The sequence below is a fragment of the Seriola aureovittata genome, chromosome 3 (genome assembly GCF_021018895.1).
Source record: "Seriola aureovittata isolate HTS-2021-v1 ecotype China chromosome 3, ASM2101889v1, whole genome shotgun sequence".
Lineage (NCBI taxonomy): Eukaryota > Metazoa > Chordata > Actinopteri > Carangiformes > Carangidae > Seriola > Seriola aureovittata.
Window position 1 is genome coordinate 9,516,693 of NC_079366.1, and position 17,514 is coordinate 9,534,206.

At 41.8% G+C, this 17,514-nt stretch overlaps 2 protein-coding genes and 1 long non-coding RNA gene across 4 annotated transcripts; 2 read left to right on the top strand and 1 right to left on the bottom strand.

The window, feature by feature from the left end:
- The first annotated feature begins 754 nt into the window (after positions 1–754).
- si:ch73-100l22.3 (uncharacterized) lies at positions 755–11,008 on the top strand. Of its 2 annotated transcripts, XM_056372312.1 has the most exons (10): positions 755–1,245; positions 1,797–1,922; positions 2,082–4,743; positions 4,979–5,106; positions 7,194–7,295; positions 7,805–7,921; positions 8,022–8,123; positions 8,291–8,407; positions 9,161–9,243; positions 9,704–11,008. In XM_056372312.1, the coding sequence occupies exons 1-10, from the start codon at positions 1,111–1,113 to the stop codon at positions 9,858–9,860; spliced, it is 3,729 nt and encodes a 1,242-aa protein (XP_056228287.1). In that variant the 5' UTR covers positions 755–1,110; the 3' UTR covers positions 9,861–11,008. The 2 variants fall into 2 exon arrangements, with proteins under 2 accessions (XP_056228287.1, XP_056228288.1); XM_056372313.1 differs by lacking the exons at positions 7,805–7,921; positions 8,022–8,123; positions 8,291–8,407; positions 9,161–9,243; positions 9,704–11,008 and adding an exon at positions 7,476–7,798.
- A 118-nt stretch (positions 11,009–11,126) lies between these two features.
- LOC130166620 (uncharacterized) lies at positions 11,127–15,747 on the bottom strand. The gene is made up of 3 exons (XR_008827173.1): positions 15,618–15,747; positions 11,381–11,496; positions 11,127–11,263 (listed from the first exon to the last, which is right to left on the bottom strand). It is a non-coding gene; the product is annotated as an uncharacterized LOC130166620 (long non-coding RNA).
- Positions 11,162–17,366, top strand: sirt7 (sirtuin 7). The gene is made up of 10 exons (XM_056372315.1): positions 11,162–11,299; positions 11,408–11,545; positions 12,639–12,743; positions 12,838–12,908; positions 13,010–13,082; positions 13,188–13,286; positions 14,209–14,445; positions 15,113–15,193; positions 15,285–15,391; positions 15,660–17,366. Exons 1-10 carry the CDS (start codon positions 11,195–11,197, stop codon positions 15,865–15,867), a joined length of 1,224 nt encoding a protein of 407 aa, XP_056228290.1. The 5' UTR covers positions 11,162–11,194; the 3' UTR covers positions 15,868–17,366.
- Positions 17,367–17,514: the final 148 nt, after the last annotated feature.

A 17,514-nucleotide genomic window follows, 5' to 3' on the forward strand; every position in this document is an offset into this window, starting at 1 on the left:
ATGCATAATAAATATGTCACAATACAGACATTTTGATTTGTCAGACACAGGTGAAACTAATAACACTGTCAATATCTGCATTGAACTGCTGGAGCACTGTCATGATTCATTATATTAGTTTCACCTGTGCTTTTCCTGCTGTGACAACTCCAAATGTCTACTGTGAGCAAAGGTCTGCTGGCATGCAGTGCAGAGACTGATTTGAACTCCTGTTAAACTGGCACTGATGTATGGCAGCTTTAATCTAGGGCCAATAAACTTAATACCTAAAAACAATACAATTCTGAGAGGAAACCATGGTTTACAAAATCACGTTGACATGGGATTAATACATTTACAACTGCATATGACTGAATATGAAAAATATAGCCTTAAACTCGTGGCTGCAATCAAGGGTACAATTTGTATCCCTAACTTTATTTCAAGTATTATTCCCATCTGCTAATTTCTTTGTTTGGCCAGTCCAGTCTGTAGGTGGCAGTATCAAGTTACCACCAGCTCTCTTTATCTCAAACCGGTCCGGCTCCTGCAAAAACATGGAGCGCAATGACATTTGATCCGTTATTGATACAAGCAACGCAGAAATATCGTCGACAATGAAGAAGAGGTTATTTGTGTTTGGTTAATGTGATGTTCTCTTAGTTAAAGTTATGTTTTGTGTTTTAAATGTGCATATTGGTTTTTCAGTAAATCCACTCTCATGCTGTTAATCCACCTCGGGTTTTCTGAGCGCCTCGGTGGGCTCCAACTGTCACTGTCTGTTGCTCTGGGAGGAGAGGCGGGTAAAAATGTAAACACTGATCCATCCTGATGGAGACTTTTGTTTCGTAGCTTGTAGAACTTTTCTTTCCATCAGAGGTCACATTGCAGAGCTGCTCACCCATTGATTTGTTTTGTTCTCGGACTGCTTTACTGTATTTTGACGTCACCAGTTTGGGTAATAAGTGCTAACCAGGCGCGCTGTGGCTATCTGGATTAGCTAGCTAGTGTTACAGCTCGGCAGCTAACAGTAACAAAGGCAACAGGATAACGTTAACGATAACGTTAATATACTAACGTTATACCTTAAACTGTCTACCGTTACAACCTACCGTATCCTGATGCAACTTGATGGAGGACTACGACAAGTTTGTGCAGCGTTGTCTCTCCCAGCTGAGGAAAAGTGAGGAGGAGCAGGAACACAACGCACCTTCACCTCCATCCTCTCTCATCCGTGTCAATGGACGACCCATCCTTCCTCCCCTGGTATGAGCTCGGCTTTATGTCATTCCTAGTAAAATCATCATGACTGTGGATTTTAATCTTAGCTAAACATAAACTGAAGGCCGTAGGCTGCCACTTTGCTGGCTGTCTGTGTTGTGTGTATTGCACTGCCATGCTGGAACTGGTAACTGTTTTTATGTGAAATAGTGCTGAAACAATTAGTCAATCAACAGAAAATTACCATTATTTTGATTATAAGGTATTCATTGAAGTCAGTTATATTTACAACATACTACACCTTCTTCTAGCTTGTCAAATTTTAGGTTTTTAGGTTAGCAAAGCCCACTATCTGTCTTAACTTTGATATATTTGGGCTTTAAACTGTTGGTCAGACAAAACAAGCAATTTGAAAAAGTCACCTGGGTCTCTTGGAATTTGTGACATGCATTTCACTGTTTTCTGGCCATCTTATAGACCAAACACTCAATTGATTAATCAAAAGATGAGAATAACTTATAATGAAAGTAATCTTTAGTTATAGCCATTGTGTGAAGTGTGCATGACACCCCATGTCTGCTTTGTGATGATAACAGCTCTCAGAGGAGCAGAGAGAGGAGATGCAGCGACACAGAGATGCAGCACAGAAAGCTGCTGGACACATAAAGTTGAAAGATGAATCAAGAATGGCCTTTGTGCAAACCATACTGCACAGTGTACAGGTAACCGACATCCTACCTTTTCAGATTTCCTATTTGTAAGCCTAATATGTGCCTGCATTTAAGTTCCTACATCACTGCAGTTCCTTTCAATGAATGGAGTCATTAGACATAATAGTCATTATTTTCACTATTTTCTTTCATTTCTCTCATAACTTGCAGCTGAGGAAGACACCAACACTGGAGGAGTTGCTTGAGGAGTCAGAGAACACAAAATCCTTATATTCCCGCAACACCAGTAGTGGATCAGTGTCACAGAGTAATTTTTTTAGCGTTACAAAGGATAGTCTGTTGCTCTCGCCACCCCCTTTAAGGCAAGGAAAGGATGGGTTTTCTCTTCTTCCAGCGACATCAACGATGTATAGTGCCTTTTTCACTTCTGATGTGATACCTCAGCAAAGTTACCATGAGGGATGCCTTGTTGACCAACATGACAGCCAAAAGGGATCACAGCCAAGCTCCCTTAATGATGTGAGCCACCAGTCACTATCCTCAGGTTATATGACCTACGAGAATGTTGATAACACCATCGGTGTCTCTGGAATGATTGATGCAGGGAGCAAGAGCCATGTCTTTGGCTCCTCAGAGGGAGGTCATAGTATGAGTGGCTTTTTCCTTCACAGCACCTCACATACAATTGCCAAGATGCCAGAAATTATTAGCCACCCTCCCATAGATGGAGAGGAATTAGAGAAGAGTGGACTGGAGCCATCGTTTTGTAATAACTTCACAGCAGTAAAAGACATTTGTTGCACCTCATTCCAGGAGGATTCAGTCAAATGTAACCATTTACCAGCAGAAAGATCTGAAAGCAGCCATGTGGACAGCACAGAGAGTGGAGATAACCGTCACTCTACTACAGTACTTGACCTTAACAAAGATCACATTTTGGACATAAGTGAGGACCCAGTCTCTTCATCAGACAACACTGGCTTTTCAGATAATCCAGAATTATCAGAGACATTAAGCACTCGTCACTGTCCAACAACAGAACTGCATAGTCAGCACGAACCCACTGAAACAGAACCAGCAGACAACCATGTAGATGAAGCAAAGCTATCTGAGGAGCCTTATCGTCTGAGCCTCCAGGCATTGCTGAAGAAATCTCAGGAGTATCGGTGGCGCCAGCGGATGCTCAGGAACCAAGCCAAAAACACTAAAATCCAGCAGAGGACTCAAGAACAGCCAAGAGCAAGGGCAGAGGAGCAGAGCCTCTCTGATAAGGAGAATGACGAGTCCCCTTACAGGGCTACTGTGACTGCAGAAGGGAAGAAAACTAAAGAGAAGAGAGACACTTTTACTCTGACAGTGGAAACTTCATTAAAGAAATCCTGGGAAAATGAGAAGATGATTGAAAGTGAGTTCATGGGGAAGAAGACTGATGTTAAATCCGAAATCACTCTTTTTACAGGGGATGGGAATTCTAAGGAAATGACTACAGTTGAGGAAGAAACAACTTTCAAAAATAATAAGCTGAACAGTTCACAAGAGGTCATAACGGAGCCTAAACAAATCAGTGCCTTCATCCAGCAACAGCCTGTGTCAACAGAAGCCTCCCCAGTCCAGGAAGCTATTCACTTGACCAATGAGCTGAGTGTCACCTGTTCCAAAAGTAATTTTAAAGGAGTAGGGAAATATCACACTATCCCGGCCCCTAATTTCTGTACAAGTCCTGTTCATTGCAAAAGCAAAGTCAGAAATGGAGAACCTGTTGATGCGTTCAATACCTCAAAGGGGAAAATTGTGTTCAATACTGGCCTGAATGAAGGTCTCAATGCTGATGGAGAAAGTAACCTGGGACATCAAAACAGTCCCACAGCAGTTCCTTCCACTGTGAATCTCACGATTGAAGGCAATGTTACAAACGTTTTAGTCAAGAGTTCAGCGCACATAGATCAGCTTGAGTCAAACCTGTCCAGTCTAAAAGTTCTGATCTCAGATCTGGAGTCCACCGTAAAAGAAAACTTGGAGGATCACAGCCAAACTGACAGCAACACGCCAAGTGAGTTCAGAGTTCAAGGTATTGTGCATTCTGAGAAAAATAGAAATGATCAACATGTGCAGCTATGTCAAAATGATTGTTTTGATTGGGAGTACAATCTGAGGGATGATGATGTTGATGCAAGTGATGCAGAATACAGGGAGTGGCCAAGAACACAATCATTCAACAATAGCCAAAAAGTGCATGAAGATACAGGACCTGAATCAGTCTTCAGTGATGCGGATGATGTTCTTATCATGCGGGAAAAGGGAAAAGAGGAAATTAATTTGAAAGAGATCAAGCTAATCAAAACCTTAGTTTCAGAGAAAGTCAAGGAAAAAGGAACAAGTAAAGAAGGACTTGTGCAGAGTTTTGGACTGCATGGCAGCTGTAGAGTGCAGCAGCCACCAGCTAAATGTATCCTGTCTGTAGCGCAGCAGATGCGTATTCCTGAGGCATTCAGAAATGTTCCATCTAAAACGATGGCTCCATGTAACGTGTCAGTGCTTTCGGATACCAGTAACCATCCAGTGGAAAGGAGGAATGAGATGGCAATGGAAGGTCATGACTCTACTCACTCGCCATCTCTCAACCAGTCCTATGATGTGGACACACCATCTGGCCTGTGGCTCCTCGAAGGGCCAGGGTCCGACTTGGGCTTGAAAGGTCACCTTGATCAGGAGAAGCACCTGACCCCAGAGAGTGGGGGTGAAGGTCAGGGTGGTGTATCCAAGGTCAAACGGAGACTGCTCATGCACACAACAGAAGAGACCCGGGAAACGAGTGCTGATACCAGCAGAGGAGCAGGTTGTGTGGTCAGACCCAGTTCCAGCACTCCCAGAGGTAAGACCAGGACTGGGAAGGACAGGGGTGTCAAAATGTGAGTGATGAAGGGCTGAGAGTATGGAGGTTTTCACTGCTAGAATGCTACAAGGGTGATACTGTAATACTGCATACTGTTATTCCTGCTCTCCATGAAACACGGTTTTAAACCCTTCTGCTGTATTAGTCAGGATTTTGACTTGCAAGCAGTTTATCATCATATTTGACAGTGTACTATTGTGCTTATTGGTCTTAGCTGCAGTGAGGTGGTACGAAGGCCATGGCAGTCAAAAGAACAAGCAAGAAGAACTGAAACAGGCCCATGCTGCTCAGGTTAGAGCCCTGCAAGATGAGCACAGGAGACAACAGGAAGAACTACTACAGGTGAGACAGTAGGATTAATGGTAATACTGCATAAAGAAGTATAGGTTATTAAGATGGCAGATCTGAAACTAAACAAAAAACAAATATTGAAATAGTGATATATGAAGCCAAACAATAGGTGGCAGGAGTCTACTGCTGCATTATTGGAGCTTCATCTTCATCCTCTTTAGGCTATCTGCAAACAAACCTTGTACATCTTAGGTATGTACTGTTGCTGATAGATGTAGTCAGACGCACGTTGGAATATGACAGGTACCTTTTGTTACAAGACTAGTATACAGCAAGAATAAACACGCTTGGTCAGTGGCATTTTTGCAGAGATCACAGTTTCATTTTAAATAGATTTGCAAAAAAAAATTCTAAGATATCTCTTTATCGGTTATTGAGCATAGATTGGCAATTTTGTCCATTTGAAATGAAATCTACAGCACAGTAAAATGTGAGATGTATGTCAGTAGACAAACAGGCTTGAGACTGAACACAACAGACGGGAGAGGAACGCGCAATATTGAGTATTGTATTGTGAGTTGCCAGTCTTATCCTTAACTTTTCCTCTTGACTTCAAATGACAAGGTTTGCTTTGAGTGTAAAATGATATGGAGAAAATGACAGAAAACCTGAAATTACAAATTTCTGAAACACAGAAATGACCGAACTTTTATTATAACTCTAAATATGGTTCAAACACAGTCATTGACATTTCCTCTATCCCATTGGTCCGCTTCTTGCATGAGATTGCATCACATATTGCTGTACGTGATGCACTATGTAATTCCTGTACAGCTGCCATAACTCACTCTACCAGGGATTTTGACTCCACACAAAGTCACCTACGAGAAATTAAGAATTAATGTCCAGCCCAGCGTTTCCATCATTTTAAAATGAAAATAGACTGTGAGGGTTTCCAACCAATTCACTAAGCTGTGATACAACACTGACCGTAAATGTTCTTTTGAAGCTAGCAGCAGTCGTTTGAAAGGCTCTGGCACTGTTACACATGTGAGCACGCACACACACACACACACACACACACACACACACACACACACCACACACACACACACATGTCCGCCTACCTGTTAGAGTGTGCGTTTGGAGACCTGGGTCGTGGGCAGACTACAGACATCTGCTCATTACAAGAGACCCTCAGACTCCTCAGTAAAGAACACACACACACACACACACACACACACACACACACACACAGGGATTCTACCATAAATGTTTCATTACATCCCTAAGAGGCGAGCTGGCATGGTCGCCTGTGTGTGTGTGTGTGTGTGTGTGTGTGTGTGTGTGTGTGTGTGTGTGTGTGTGTGTGTGTGTGTGTGTGTAAGACTTCAAGGACGCCTGCTGTTCACTGGCAACCAGTTTGTGTTTCTTCAGCTTGTGTCTGTATTTGTTCTTGGCCAGTGTCCTTGCCCTATTAATCACAGTCTCTGTTTAATTTATGTATCCTTAACAACAATATAATTAACATAAGCTGTTTAATAAAAAAGACTTCTTTTCGACTCCCCTCTGTCCTTCCATCATTTGTGATGTGATGAGAGTATGAGCTGGCTGGACTCTCTGGTAGAGGGAGGAGGGGGCCGAGGGAATTGACACAGAAAAGGAAAGGATAATTTGTTTAATTCATGAGCGTCTGTGGTTAAGTGCCAGATCGTCCCGCCGAGTGCCACCGCTAATGGTCCCTTATCCTTCTCCTCTTTTTTTCCTCTCCTCTCATCCCTCTCTTTGTTTTGTCTCATACCTCCTCCAACATCATTTTTACTCTCTGGGTGTATTCATTTTTCCATCTCTCCTGTCTCATCATCCCCGTCATCCCTCTCCTCCTCCTCTGCTCCCTCTCTCATTTCATCCCTCTTGCCTCTGTGCCCCATCTCTCCCCTTCTGTCTCTTTCTCTCTACCCTCAATTAATTTCTTCCTCCTGCTTCATTTGCTGTCTTTCCAATTCAATATTTTCCAACCTTGCCTGCTCCCAAATGCACACGTGCATGCCTGCACACGCACACACGCGTTTCTCCTCTTATCCCCCCCCCACCCTTATGTCCTCCTGTCTGTCTCTCTTTGTCTGTCTTTTTCTCAGGCGTTAGCGGTGCGTTACCATCTCCTCCAGAGCATGTCCTTCCCCTGCTCCATGTCAACCTCACGTCTCAGGGACACGCTGACCTTTTCTACCCTCTCTCAGGTATTACCATCACATTTGTTCACTAATGTCAGTGATGCGAAAAGCTTGTCCTGCTTATCCTTGTATCCGCAGGATTTTTATTCATCACCAGTTGGCTGACACAGTCAGGTGAAACAGATAGTTCCCCCTCGATGTCTGATCCCTCATCAGTAACCCCTGTCATCTGTTATTACTCTCCAGTATCTACCCCAGAACAACAGCTCAGCATCAGTTAGACTACATTTGTTCAACAAACATGTCCCTTTAATGCAACAGCTCTAGAATCAACAAGTGAGTGACAGCACATCAGCTGCTTATTATTCCTCTTATTATTTCCTATTATAATGATGAGCTGTGAGTCCACTTGCGTTGATGCACTAAACAGATGCCAACCAAAAGACCTTGAGAATCTGCATGGGAAATTAATTGGTTGTCATTGATGGAATTAGCATTCTCCTCTGTCTTCCCCTCTGGTCCTCATTATTCACCCCTCTCATTACGCGCTCTCCCCTCTTCATCCTCTTTCTCAGCCCTCCAGCCCACTGTCAGAGCACTGCCGCCCCCTGCTGTCGGCAGCCGTGAGAGGCTTTCTAACTCGCAGGCTGCTGAGGACGGAGAGAGTGGCGCAGCTGGTGCGCACCATCAGGGTAAGTAGAGACAGCAGTGTCACGTTTGCCTATAGCAGCACTCTGTCTTATTGTCATACAGTGAACAAACATATGCGTGTGTGTGTGTTTGGACTTCTAGGACACACAGCAGTTCTTGCATGCCTTCCAGCAGCAGAGTCCCGGCAGAGGAGAGTCCTGTAGCAGACAAGACCTCTTATTGCAAGAGAGAGTCACTCTGCAGGTATGAAGGCAAACACATGTTGTAAACATCTGTTAACCTCACGCCACTTCTCTTCTACACTGACAACTGGGCAATTATTCCCTCCATTAGCAGTTACCACAACAGAGATTGTGATTACATGCATTCATTCAAGCCATCGTCTGCTCTGTAATTGTTTGCCCCTCCAGCTGCGTGCTGCACGTTATGAGGTCTACGACATATTCTTCAGCCTGTCAGCTGGAGAGAGGATGCAGCTCATCAGCTGGGACAGAGAGCTGGCACGGGAGAGAGAGCTCAGACGACAGGTAACCTTTTCAGGAACTCTGGCCAAGCTGAAAAAAATCATACACATTGGAGGAGTGGTTGTTTCTCACTCTAAAAAGTGGATTACAAACAATGCTCAAAGAAGACATTGGCAGAATTACACGACACAGAAATATCAGTGTTTTAAATACAGCAGTTATGATCCAGTTCCAATCGTTCAAATTCAAAATGCCGTTATGATTTAAGTACTGTCCAGACCTTTTGGGGCTCCAACATTTCACACTAGCCCCTTTTATTCCACATTATGCCGTCTCTTCTTGTTTACACTGAACCAAACAAGCCGACATATTGCCACCCAAGTGTGTGATTTTAGATAACATGCTGCCGTGCCGGATCAGAGGCATGATGTGTAACACAACTGTCTGCCACGACAGATATCATTTTGGCTTTGTGACCCTAACCCTCCCCTTGCCAGTATGAAGGAGGTACAACAGTGCCCCACCCCATTCCTTGTTTTTACCTTTTATACAGAACTACGAGGTGGAATAAAGGCACAACATTACCGCCTTGAGTAGGCTGTGAATTTATTTTATTCTTTCAAGCGCAGTACTTGCTGTTATTAATTTTGTTTTTTTAAAGTAGGCAGATTCTTCACTGTTTCAATGTACATGTCCTTTCTATTAATACATGTTACAAATGTAATGAGTGTTATAAAATACCTATAGTGGGTAGTGTAAAAACTAATCTGTTCTGTACATAGATATTTATGCTTGTGTGTGTATGTGCTTGTTTAGAGTGGACACACAGGCCAGCCCAGTGGAAAGAGTTCTCTGTCAGCAGCAACACAAAAGTCACTGGAGAGGAAGAGAGGAATGATGTGAGTTTTCCAGTTCTGTGTGCTTTAGGTCTGTGAATAGCTTGTGTTTTTTGTGGTGTGTGCATTCATAAGGACACGTGGACACAGTTATTACCAACACAGTCACAATACGAGATGAAGGAATCTCAGTCCATCAGACAACTCGAACCTCAACTCTGCTGGTGCCTCCACTCTGACGAAGTTGTGCATTGTTAAAAATGTTAGTTGCTGCAGCTTTATTAAAACCTCTTACTCTAACGTTGTGCTCTATATCTCATCACTCCAGATCCCATGCAATTAAAATGCCCGATCACACATTTTTCAAAGGTGTTCGTCTAATTGTCACAGCTAGCTAAAATAGCAGCATTCAGCTTAATTTTTTTAATGAACAGAAAATCTTGTACCATAGGGGAGGTTTTTTTTTTTTCTTCATGGGCAGTAGCTTTGTCAGCAGCTTAAACCTTTCTTCTCTCTCCTCCAGGATCCAGAAAAAGGCAGAAAGGCATAGGGGGGCTGCAACAAGGACTGGACATAAGACTGGATTCTCTGCTGAGCAGCCGCTGGAAACCAAACGAGGACAGTTCAGAGCAAATCCTCAGAGGGTTCCCAAGAGCACTTACTCCACCAGACCCCGATGACACTTTCCTAATTGGCCCCAGTGAGGACTCCTAATAAGGCCTCTAGCGATTACATGAATATTGTATAACTAATCATCTGAGAATTTCCAAATCCAAAATCCAAATTTGACACAAAGTGAAGCCTGTTGCTTACTAACATATTTTTGTATTTCATATCCGGAGTTCTGGGGAATGTTTTTTCACCCTCTTCAAGCAGGGTATAAATTATTATAGTGACTACAGCTCATAAAACTTCACGGTAACCGCTGTCTGCAACAGAAATTCTTTACCAGTCCTTTTCAGTGTATTCATGTTGAATATGTTACTGGGAAAAATGTTTTGCTGGCAAAAACACTTTGGAATCCTTTGGCAGCACCTTCACAGCTCCGCACTGCACCTGAAAAATGATCTGTAAACTTTTTTTTTCTCAGCAGACATAGGAAACGCACAAGTTCAGTCATGAATGATATCATTGAAAGCTCCATTCCAGTGGCCAGTGATTCCCAACCCGGGGATCAGGAGGTAGAGCTTGTGAGATAATTAGCACTGAAAAGCAGGAGCAACATATTTGTGCAACACTAGATTAGAAAAAGTACTCATTGACTAATTGTTTACTTGTATACTTGCAACATGTGAAGTAGTTCAGCCAACTGGAGTGCAACTATGATTAAGGTTAATAATTACATCTGTGCCTATCACGTTACAGTATGTCAAAATATCCACCCCTAAAAACCTTTATTGACCAGTTAATTACTTGAGTGTGCATTTCAGTGTTTTTCCAGTTGCCCAATGTTAAACCTCTGCTTTGTAGGCTGGACTCACATTTAATTATCCAGCTCCTTTGTATTTATGTGCCTGGTTAATCGCCACCAAAAACAGACCATCTCCAGATGTTTTAGCACACAACTCACTCAGTATGATATTTATAGTATTTTGTACCTGCACATGTCCAAATGTTAATATCCAGCTTGATGTTGGTGTTGATGCTAACGCTTTAATAGTGTTTTACTACCAAGTGTTGCCTTAAATACTTGTCCTAGAGTATATGGATTACATATTAGCCAAAACACACATGAACCTTTGCTATTTTTTTTTTTATTCTTAAGGATTTTGGATCTGTTTTATTTGTTATTTATTTGTATATGGCTGGCAATAAATGTTTCTTAATACTTTAATGTTGCTATGAAGTTTGTGAAAGCTCAGACTAGAAGAATATGTACAGACTCCAAGCAGCAGAGGGCGCTGCTGCCTGTTTCCTCTCGACACGGACAACATCCGGCCCGGCTGTCGTTGGTTGCTGGTGCAATGAGCCTTGTTTTGAATAGAAAGCCACTTCTCAGCTGATGTAAAACGGGATGGCAGAGGAGTCAGGAACCGGTGTCTCTTCACGGGCTGAGAGAAAGGCATTAGAAAAGGCCAAAATACTGCAACGGGAAAGCGAGAGAAAGATTTTCAGTCTGGTAAGTCGAGAAAACAGCAAGTTTAAAAGCTGCGAGTGCCAAGCTAGCTGGCTAATACAGCAGTATATTACTGGTCCTTACCAGGTTTGTCGTTTTCGTTGACTTAAGGTAGGACGAGTCCTGAAGAAACCGGAGGCTGAACGGTCAGAGGAGGAGGCAGCTGTGTTACTGCTGCACAGAGACACTGTGGAGGAGCTCTGCAAGAGACAAGTCCGCAGGAATGTGCTCAAGAGGAAGCAGGAGGAGGTGAGACTGAGGCCCAGTGAGCTTACTTCTTTACTTTAGCGTATCTTACCTAGGTGGCCTTTCACCTGCGGTGGGCGACTAACAAAGAACCAAACCTGGCTCAGTTTGAATGACAAAAGCCGCTCAAGTTATTCCAGTGGTTTCACCGTGACTACAGCTCTAACAGCTGGATACTATCCATTAGAGTATAAAGTCAAAGTCTTTCAAGATTTTACTTATGTAAAAGTTAAGAAGTATTATCAGCAAAATGTTCTTAAATATAAAAATAAAAGTACTCTTTCTGCAGAATGGGCCCTTTCATGATGGGGTATTGTTATTTATACATTATTGTTTCAGTATTACTTGTGTCTTAAAATGTAAGTGCTGTAACATGAAAAATCATTTTAACTACATTAAATATTGCTCTAACTTTTAATCGTATTTTATAAGATGGCCATATGCTTTTAATGTAAAGAAAAAACTTGATCTACAGCTGTCAGATAGATATAGTGGAGTAAGGAATATTTGCAAAGATAATTTACAATGTTAACAAACTATTAAAATGAAAATCAAACTAGATGATGATATATGGCTGATCCACAAAACATGGCCTCAAGGTTAGATGATAACACGGGACCCATATTTTCAGGGCCCTTTTCATTTTAGTCTGTTGGCTCATTAAATGGAGCGGTTGCCTGTTTTGTCTTGTTGGCAATCCAGCCTTGGCCCCAATAGATACTAGCAGTTTTGTGTCTAAAGTAAGGATAGAAAACCCAGAGTGTCATTAAAGACAAAACACCACAAGAAGCATGAATCCGCTTAGCAAAGCATTTACTAATTTGCTCTTTAGGAGATACTGTATGTTTCACTCTTTCCTGTTGCATCTCTGTCAGGCCAAAATGTCCACATATCCACTAGAAATATCAAAACAAAATGTGTAGATTTCATTGAAAAACAATGGAGGAGGTACTACTAGAATCTGGCAATGATTTAAGTCACTTTAAGTGAATCATATTTCATAAAAACCTGCTTTGGTTCCTACTTCATACAATAGGTGGGTGTGTGTGTGTGGCCATAAACTTGAAACATCTTAATTTTCTGTTAATTTCTACAGGTGTTTGATGATGCTGAGGAGCTGAAAAGTAAAGTCAGACAGCTGGCTGTGGCAGTCAAACAAGCAAATCACCTGGTGGTTTACACTGGAGCTGGGATCAGTACGGTGCGCCAAACTCTGCATCTTCTGTTTCCTCTTTGTTTTTCTACTTATATTTTACTACTGACTACTTATACTTATATTATTTCTTTCCTTTCAGGCAGCTTCTATCCCAGACTACAGGGGTCCTAATGGGGTGTGGACACAGCTACAGAAGGGACGGACAGTGAGGTGAGATCTGCAGCCACTGATGATGTGATATTAGCTGCATATTCTTTTTAAAGTGACCTAAACTCCCGTTCTGTCATCTTGTTGTTTCTCTTTACAAACAGTTCGTCTGACCTGAGTAAAGCAGAGCCGACCCTCACGCACATGTGCATTAGGATGCTACATAAGGAAAAGATGGTGTGTGTGAGACATAGATAGATAACTCATTCTGTTCAGTGCTCTGGTGGTATTTATGGATAATGGTATCTATGGTATTTATACAATGTGTGTGTTTCTCTGAAGGTGAAGCATGTTGTGTCTCAAAACTGTGATGGACTTCACCTTCGTAGCGGTCTACCCAGAAATGCCCTGTCCGAGCTCCATGGAAACATGTTTATTGAGGTGAGACACACATCCTCAGCTTCCTCCTCCTAATTTCTCTGAAATTAAAAAAATCCACCTGCTAGAAAGTCATGATGTTTTTGGACAGAATTTGCGGTCCTGCCTCCAAAAGCAACATCTCAGCAGGATTGAGAACTGTTAAGGGGAACAGTTTGAGAAAAAACATTTCTTTCAAATCCAGGCATGTTTGTGATGCATCAGTATTGGCTATATAAAGTCCCTTTCTAATTCTTTGTTTGCTGTGAGTACACCAGCTGTCAAAAACATCCCATCATGCTTTGGAAAAAAAAAACTCCACAGTGTTCAGAACAAATTAACTACGAGTGAACCTCAGAGTGCAGTACACACATAATAAATGAACAGCAACCCCCAGTTTCAGTCAGTGACGTGACGAGGAGCATCGTGCAAGCAGATCCGCTTTGGGTTTGTGTCTATCTCAGCAGCATTTCTCAGGTGCATCGCGTCTCTGAAGTGCTGCCGGTTGAAAACTGCTCATGAACTTCAGTGTGATGTTTATACAAGCTAAAACAGTCCAACCACAACAGATCCAGCTATTAGTTAAGGTGTGTGACATAGAGGAGAAGACAAGCCCAAGTACTATACAAAGGACTTGCTTGAGGTTCTTGAAGCGGTTCATCTCTCATGTGAAAGGCTTCTTCAGTTCTAGGTGACTAGGGTGGAGTCCCAGACATTTAACTTCTTGTGGGGTCGCTAACACCCTGAGAGTCGTTGAGGTCACATGTTAGTCATTGACCCACCCGACCATCACGTGAGTCATTAGGGTGACACGAGTCATAGTGTGAATTGATGTTAAGCCACCTGAGGAGGGAGTAGCCTGGGCAGTTTGAGTATGTTTCTTTGTGATTTAACATCAAAAGAAAGTAAGTTATACTGACATGCTGGCCTTGCTTTCTGTCCTTAGGTGTGTGTATCCTGTTCCCCGGTCAGGGAGTATGTCCGTTTATTTGACGTGACGGAGCGGACATCGCTGCATCGGCACGGGACGGGCCGCAGGTGCAGCCTCTGTTGTGGCGAACTCAGGGACACCATAGTACACTTTGGGGAACGTGGGACCCTGGAGCAACCTCTCAACTGGAAGGGAGCCGCAGAGGCTGCCAAAAAGGCAGATGTTATCCTCTGTTTGGGCTCCAGTCTGAAGGTAGGTCTTATAAACCACAGTGAGTCTGAAAAGCAGCCCAGTTCCCAGTTATAGACTGAACAGGTTGGCTCTGGATGGAGGTCATCGTGTTTATTTCTATGTTTGTGGACTGTAATATTCATTATATTGACTTTATCCCAAATAGGACTTTTGATACTGCTGTTTACATGGGCAGCTGACAGAACGGATTCACTCGTATTCATGTGTAGATATTATAGAACCTGGCTAGATTACTAAGTTAACACTCACCTCTCCAGTATTTTACCTCAAACCCTGTCTTTCTGTCATGTCGCTGCCATTGTAAATCCTTTTTGGCTGCATCCATCGTGCACATTTTAGAAAAATACTGCTATAAACTTTACTTTGATTCAGCCTGTAAAACATATGTTGCAACCTATGCTATGAAACCTTAACAGAGTAATGTGCAGTCTAGTGTTAAACAAATATGTTACGTAACTATATTTGTGAGGATTCACACTTTGTATATGAATGTGTTCAGCCTTAGTATGACCTTGGAGACAAATCAGAAAATGATTGTTTCATTGCAGCTGCTTATTTTGTAAGTTAACTATTAACTAATTGTATTGTAATGTATGTAATTGTATCAATGTAGACTGATATATAGCATGTTCCTCACTGTAGTGTGCTCTGTCTCTCGCATTTCTAGGTGCTGAAGAAATATGCTTGCCTGTGGTGCATGAACAGATCTGCGAGCAAAAGGCCCAAACTCTACATTGTCAACCTCCAGGTACATTTGGTTTTGACATTTTAGGTGAATAATATGAAAATGAAGTTCCGGCTGCTCGGTGGCTGATAATGTGGTTGTGTGTTTGTTCTAGTGGACACCGAAGGATGATCTTGCTATGTTGAAAATTAATGGCAAGTGTGATGATGTCATGAGCCTCCTCATGGAAGAGCTGAACTTTCAGATTCCCGTGTATGACAGGTAAAGTAAAAAAAGAAAAAAGAAACAGTGAAGTAATTATACCCAATATATCTTTCAGAGAGACTGGTAAAACATGTGTAATATTAAAAATCTTAAAAAGGGTTAAATACTAATATCACATAAATAATTTGTGCTTTGTCAGGTACAGTACTTGGATTGTGGAATATCCCCACTATACTTCATTACACACACACTCACACACAGAAAACAGAAAGATTAGACAAACCTTTTGCCTCCCAGCTCAGTTTCCCTCATTCTGTTTCATCAGGGCAGAGGATCCCATCTTAAGTCTAGCCACACCTCTGCGGCCAGAGGAGGTGGACAGCCATAGCCGCGAGGTCATAGCTCCCCCTGACGGGCGGCAGGACTGCTTAGTCAATCCTGGGGGACAAGCAGAAGAAGCCACAGCTGTGCAGGGCGGCTGGTTCGGACGAGGCTATGGTAAAGGAAGGAAGAAGAAGAAAACGGCTTCATAACTGAGTTCAAGTATGTTGCAACCCCCAGTGATCAATCCCCATGAGGGATTCAAATTTCAGTCCCATGATGAGGACAACGTGGACTTGATCTTTCATGGTGCTGTGTATTTGTTATGTAATTTTGGCTGCGTTGATATCATTTAGTCACGTGCACTGAGTGCATGTGAAGGGAAAAATACATTTTTTGCCATTTGAAAATGGCACTTTGCACCATGACTTTATTATTTTACATATAAAAGTGTTATTTTATGATGCTCTAGTTTCTTATGCTACTATCTTTATGGCAGCTAAGATAGCTGGGTTAGTCAGAGCCCAGTCAGCATAACAGGTATGACAGTAAGTTTGAGCAACAAAACCATAAAATTATTATAATGAAATTTTTCTAAAAGGTGAAAAGAAAGAGCATTTTGGTGTCTTTCAAGATGTGTCAGGAAGGATGTTTCCTTATTTGACGCATGTCTACGGTCAGCTTAAATCCAGATAGTCACAATGGATAGCAGTAGTCACAAGTTTTGAAAACCACTGCAGCATTATCAGTTTCTCTGCTATCCATTTGTATGCCCAGTATATCAACAAATACAGCATAATGTTTTATAGCCCTGTTTGAAGCCTCCAGGTGCTGAATGAAAGTTGGTAATGGGTGCATTACAGTAACTAATATAATGTGCAACATGCCGCTGGATTGAGCATTAGCTAGATGCAAATGGCCATAAAATACAGGTGTCTAAAGTTTAAGTTACTGTATGCATGTATGTGTTATCTATGAGTGGAAAGTGAGTGACTTGGGTGTTTATAAGTAGCAAATACCAGCAGAAGAAGAGCAGAATACCAACGGCCAAATTTTGGATTCTGTGCTGCCACGCTGAGAAGAGATTTAAAAAGATTGAGACATTAATTGCTTAGACTAAAAGATATTTTTGTAGTCTTTTTCAAACATTTTAAGCTTGCATTGTTGACTGTACCTTGTTCAACTTAGCTTATTTGTGTTTTTTTTATGTTTTTAAAGATATTTTGGTTTACTTAAATTATTTCCTGAATTCACACTCAACCTTCACTCTGCTGTCACCCATCCTCAGGTTTGCAGGCATAGTAGTACAACTACTACTGTACCTTAGTTTACTGAAGTTCTTTGTTTATGTTTACATTTTTATCTCCTTTGTTTACAGCTCTGTAAGAAGTAAAGCAGAGTTTTGAATTTTTACTTAAATTTTGATTAGTTGTTAGTTTGTCAGGTTAAGTTACTGTTTACTTTGGTCATAGGAAACCACCAAACAGGTGTATTACGTTGTCTCAGGAAGGTCCGGTAGTATTAATAATCACATCCTGTACCATATATTGTCAGAATTTGTGAAAGGCCAGACTAGCCATGATAAGCTAGTGTTCAGCATTCCTAAAACTCAAACCAGTGCTAGAACTGGATGTGAAGACTCATTAGTTGTTTCTATATTTTTCAACAATGTTGTTATATTTGTGAGACAATAAAGTGTTCCTCATTTTAAGTTGCCTGTTCATGATAGTCTACATTTTTAATCAGCTCCTTCACCTCTAAAACCTAAGACACTCGATAGTTCACTTAAATACTGTTTCTGTGGGTTTCGTAATTCATTTCTGTTGTTCTTGCTGTCATTTTTTGGTTCAAAGCATCAT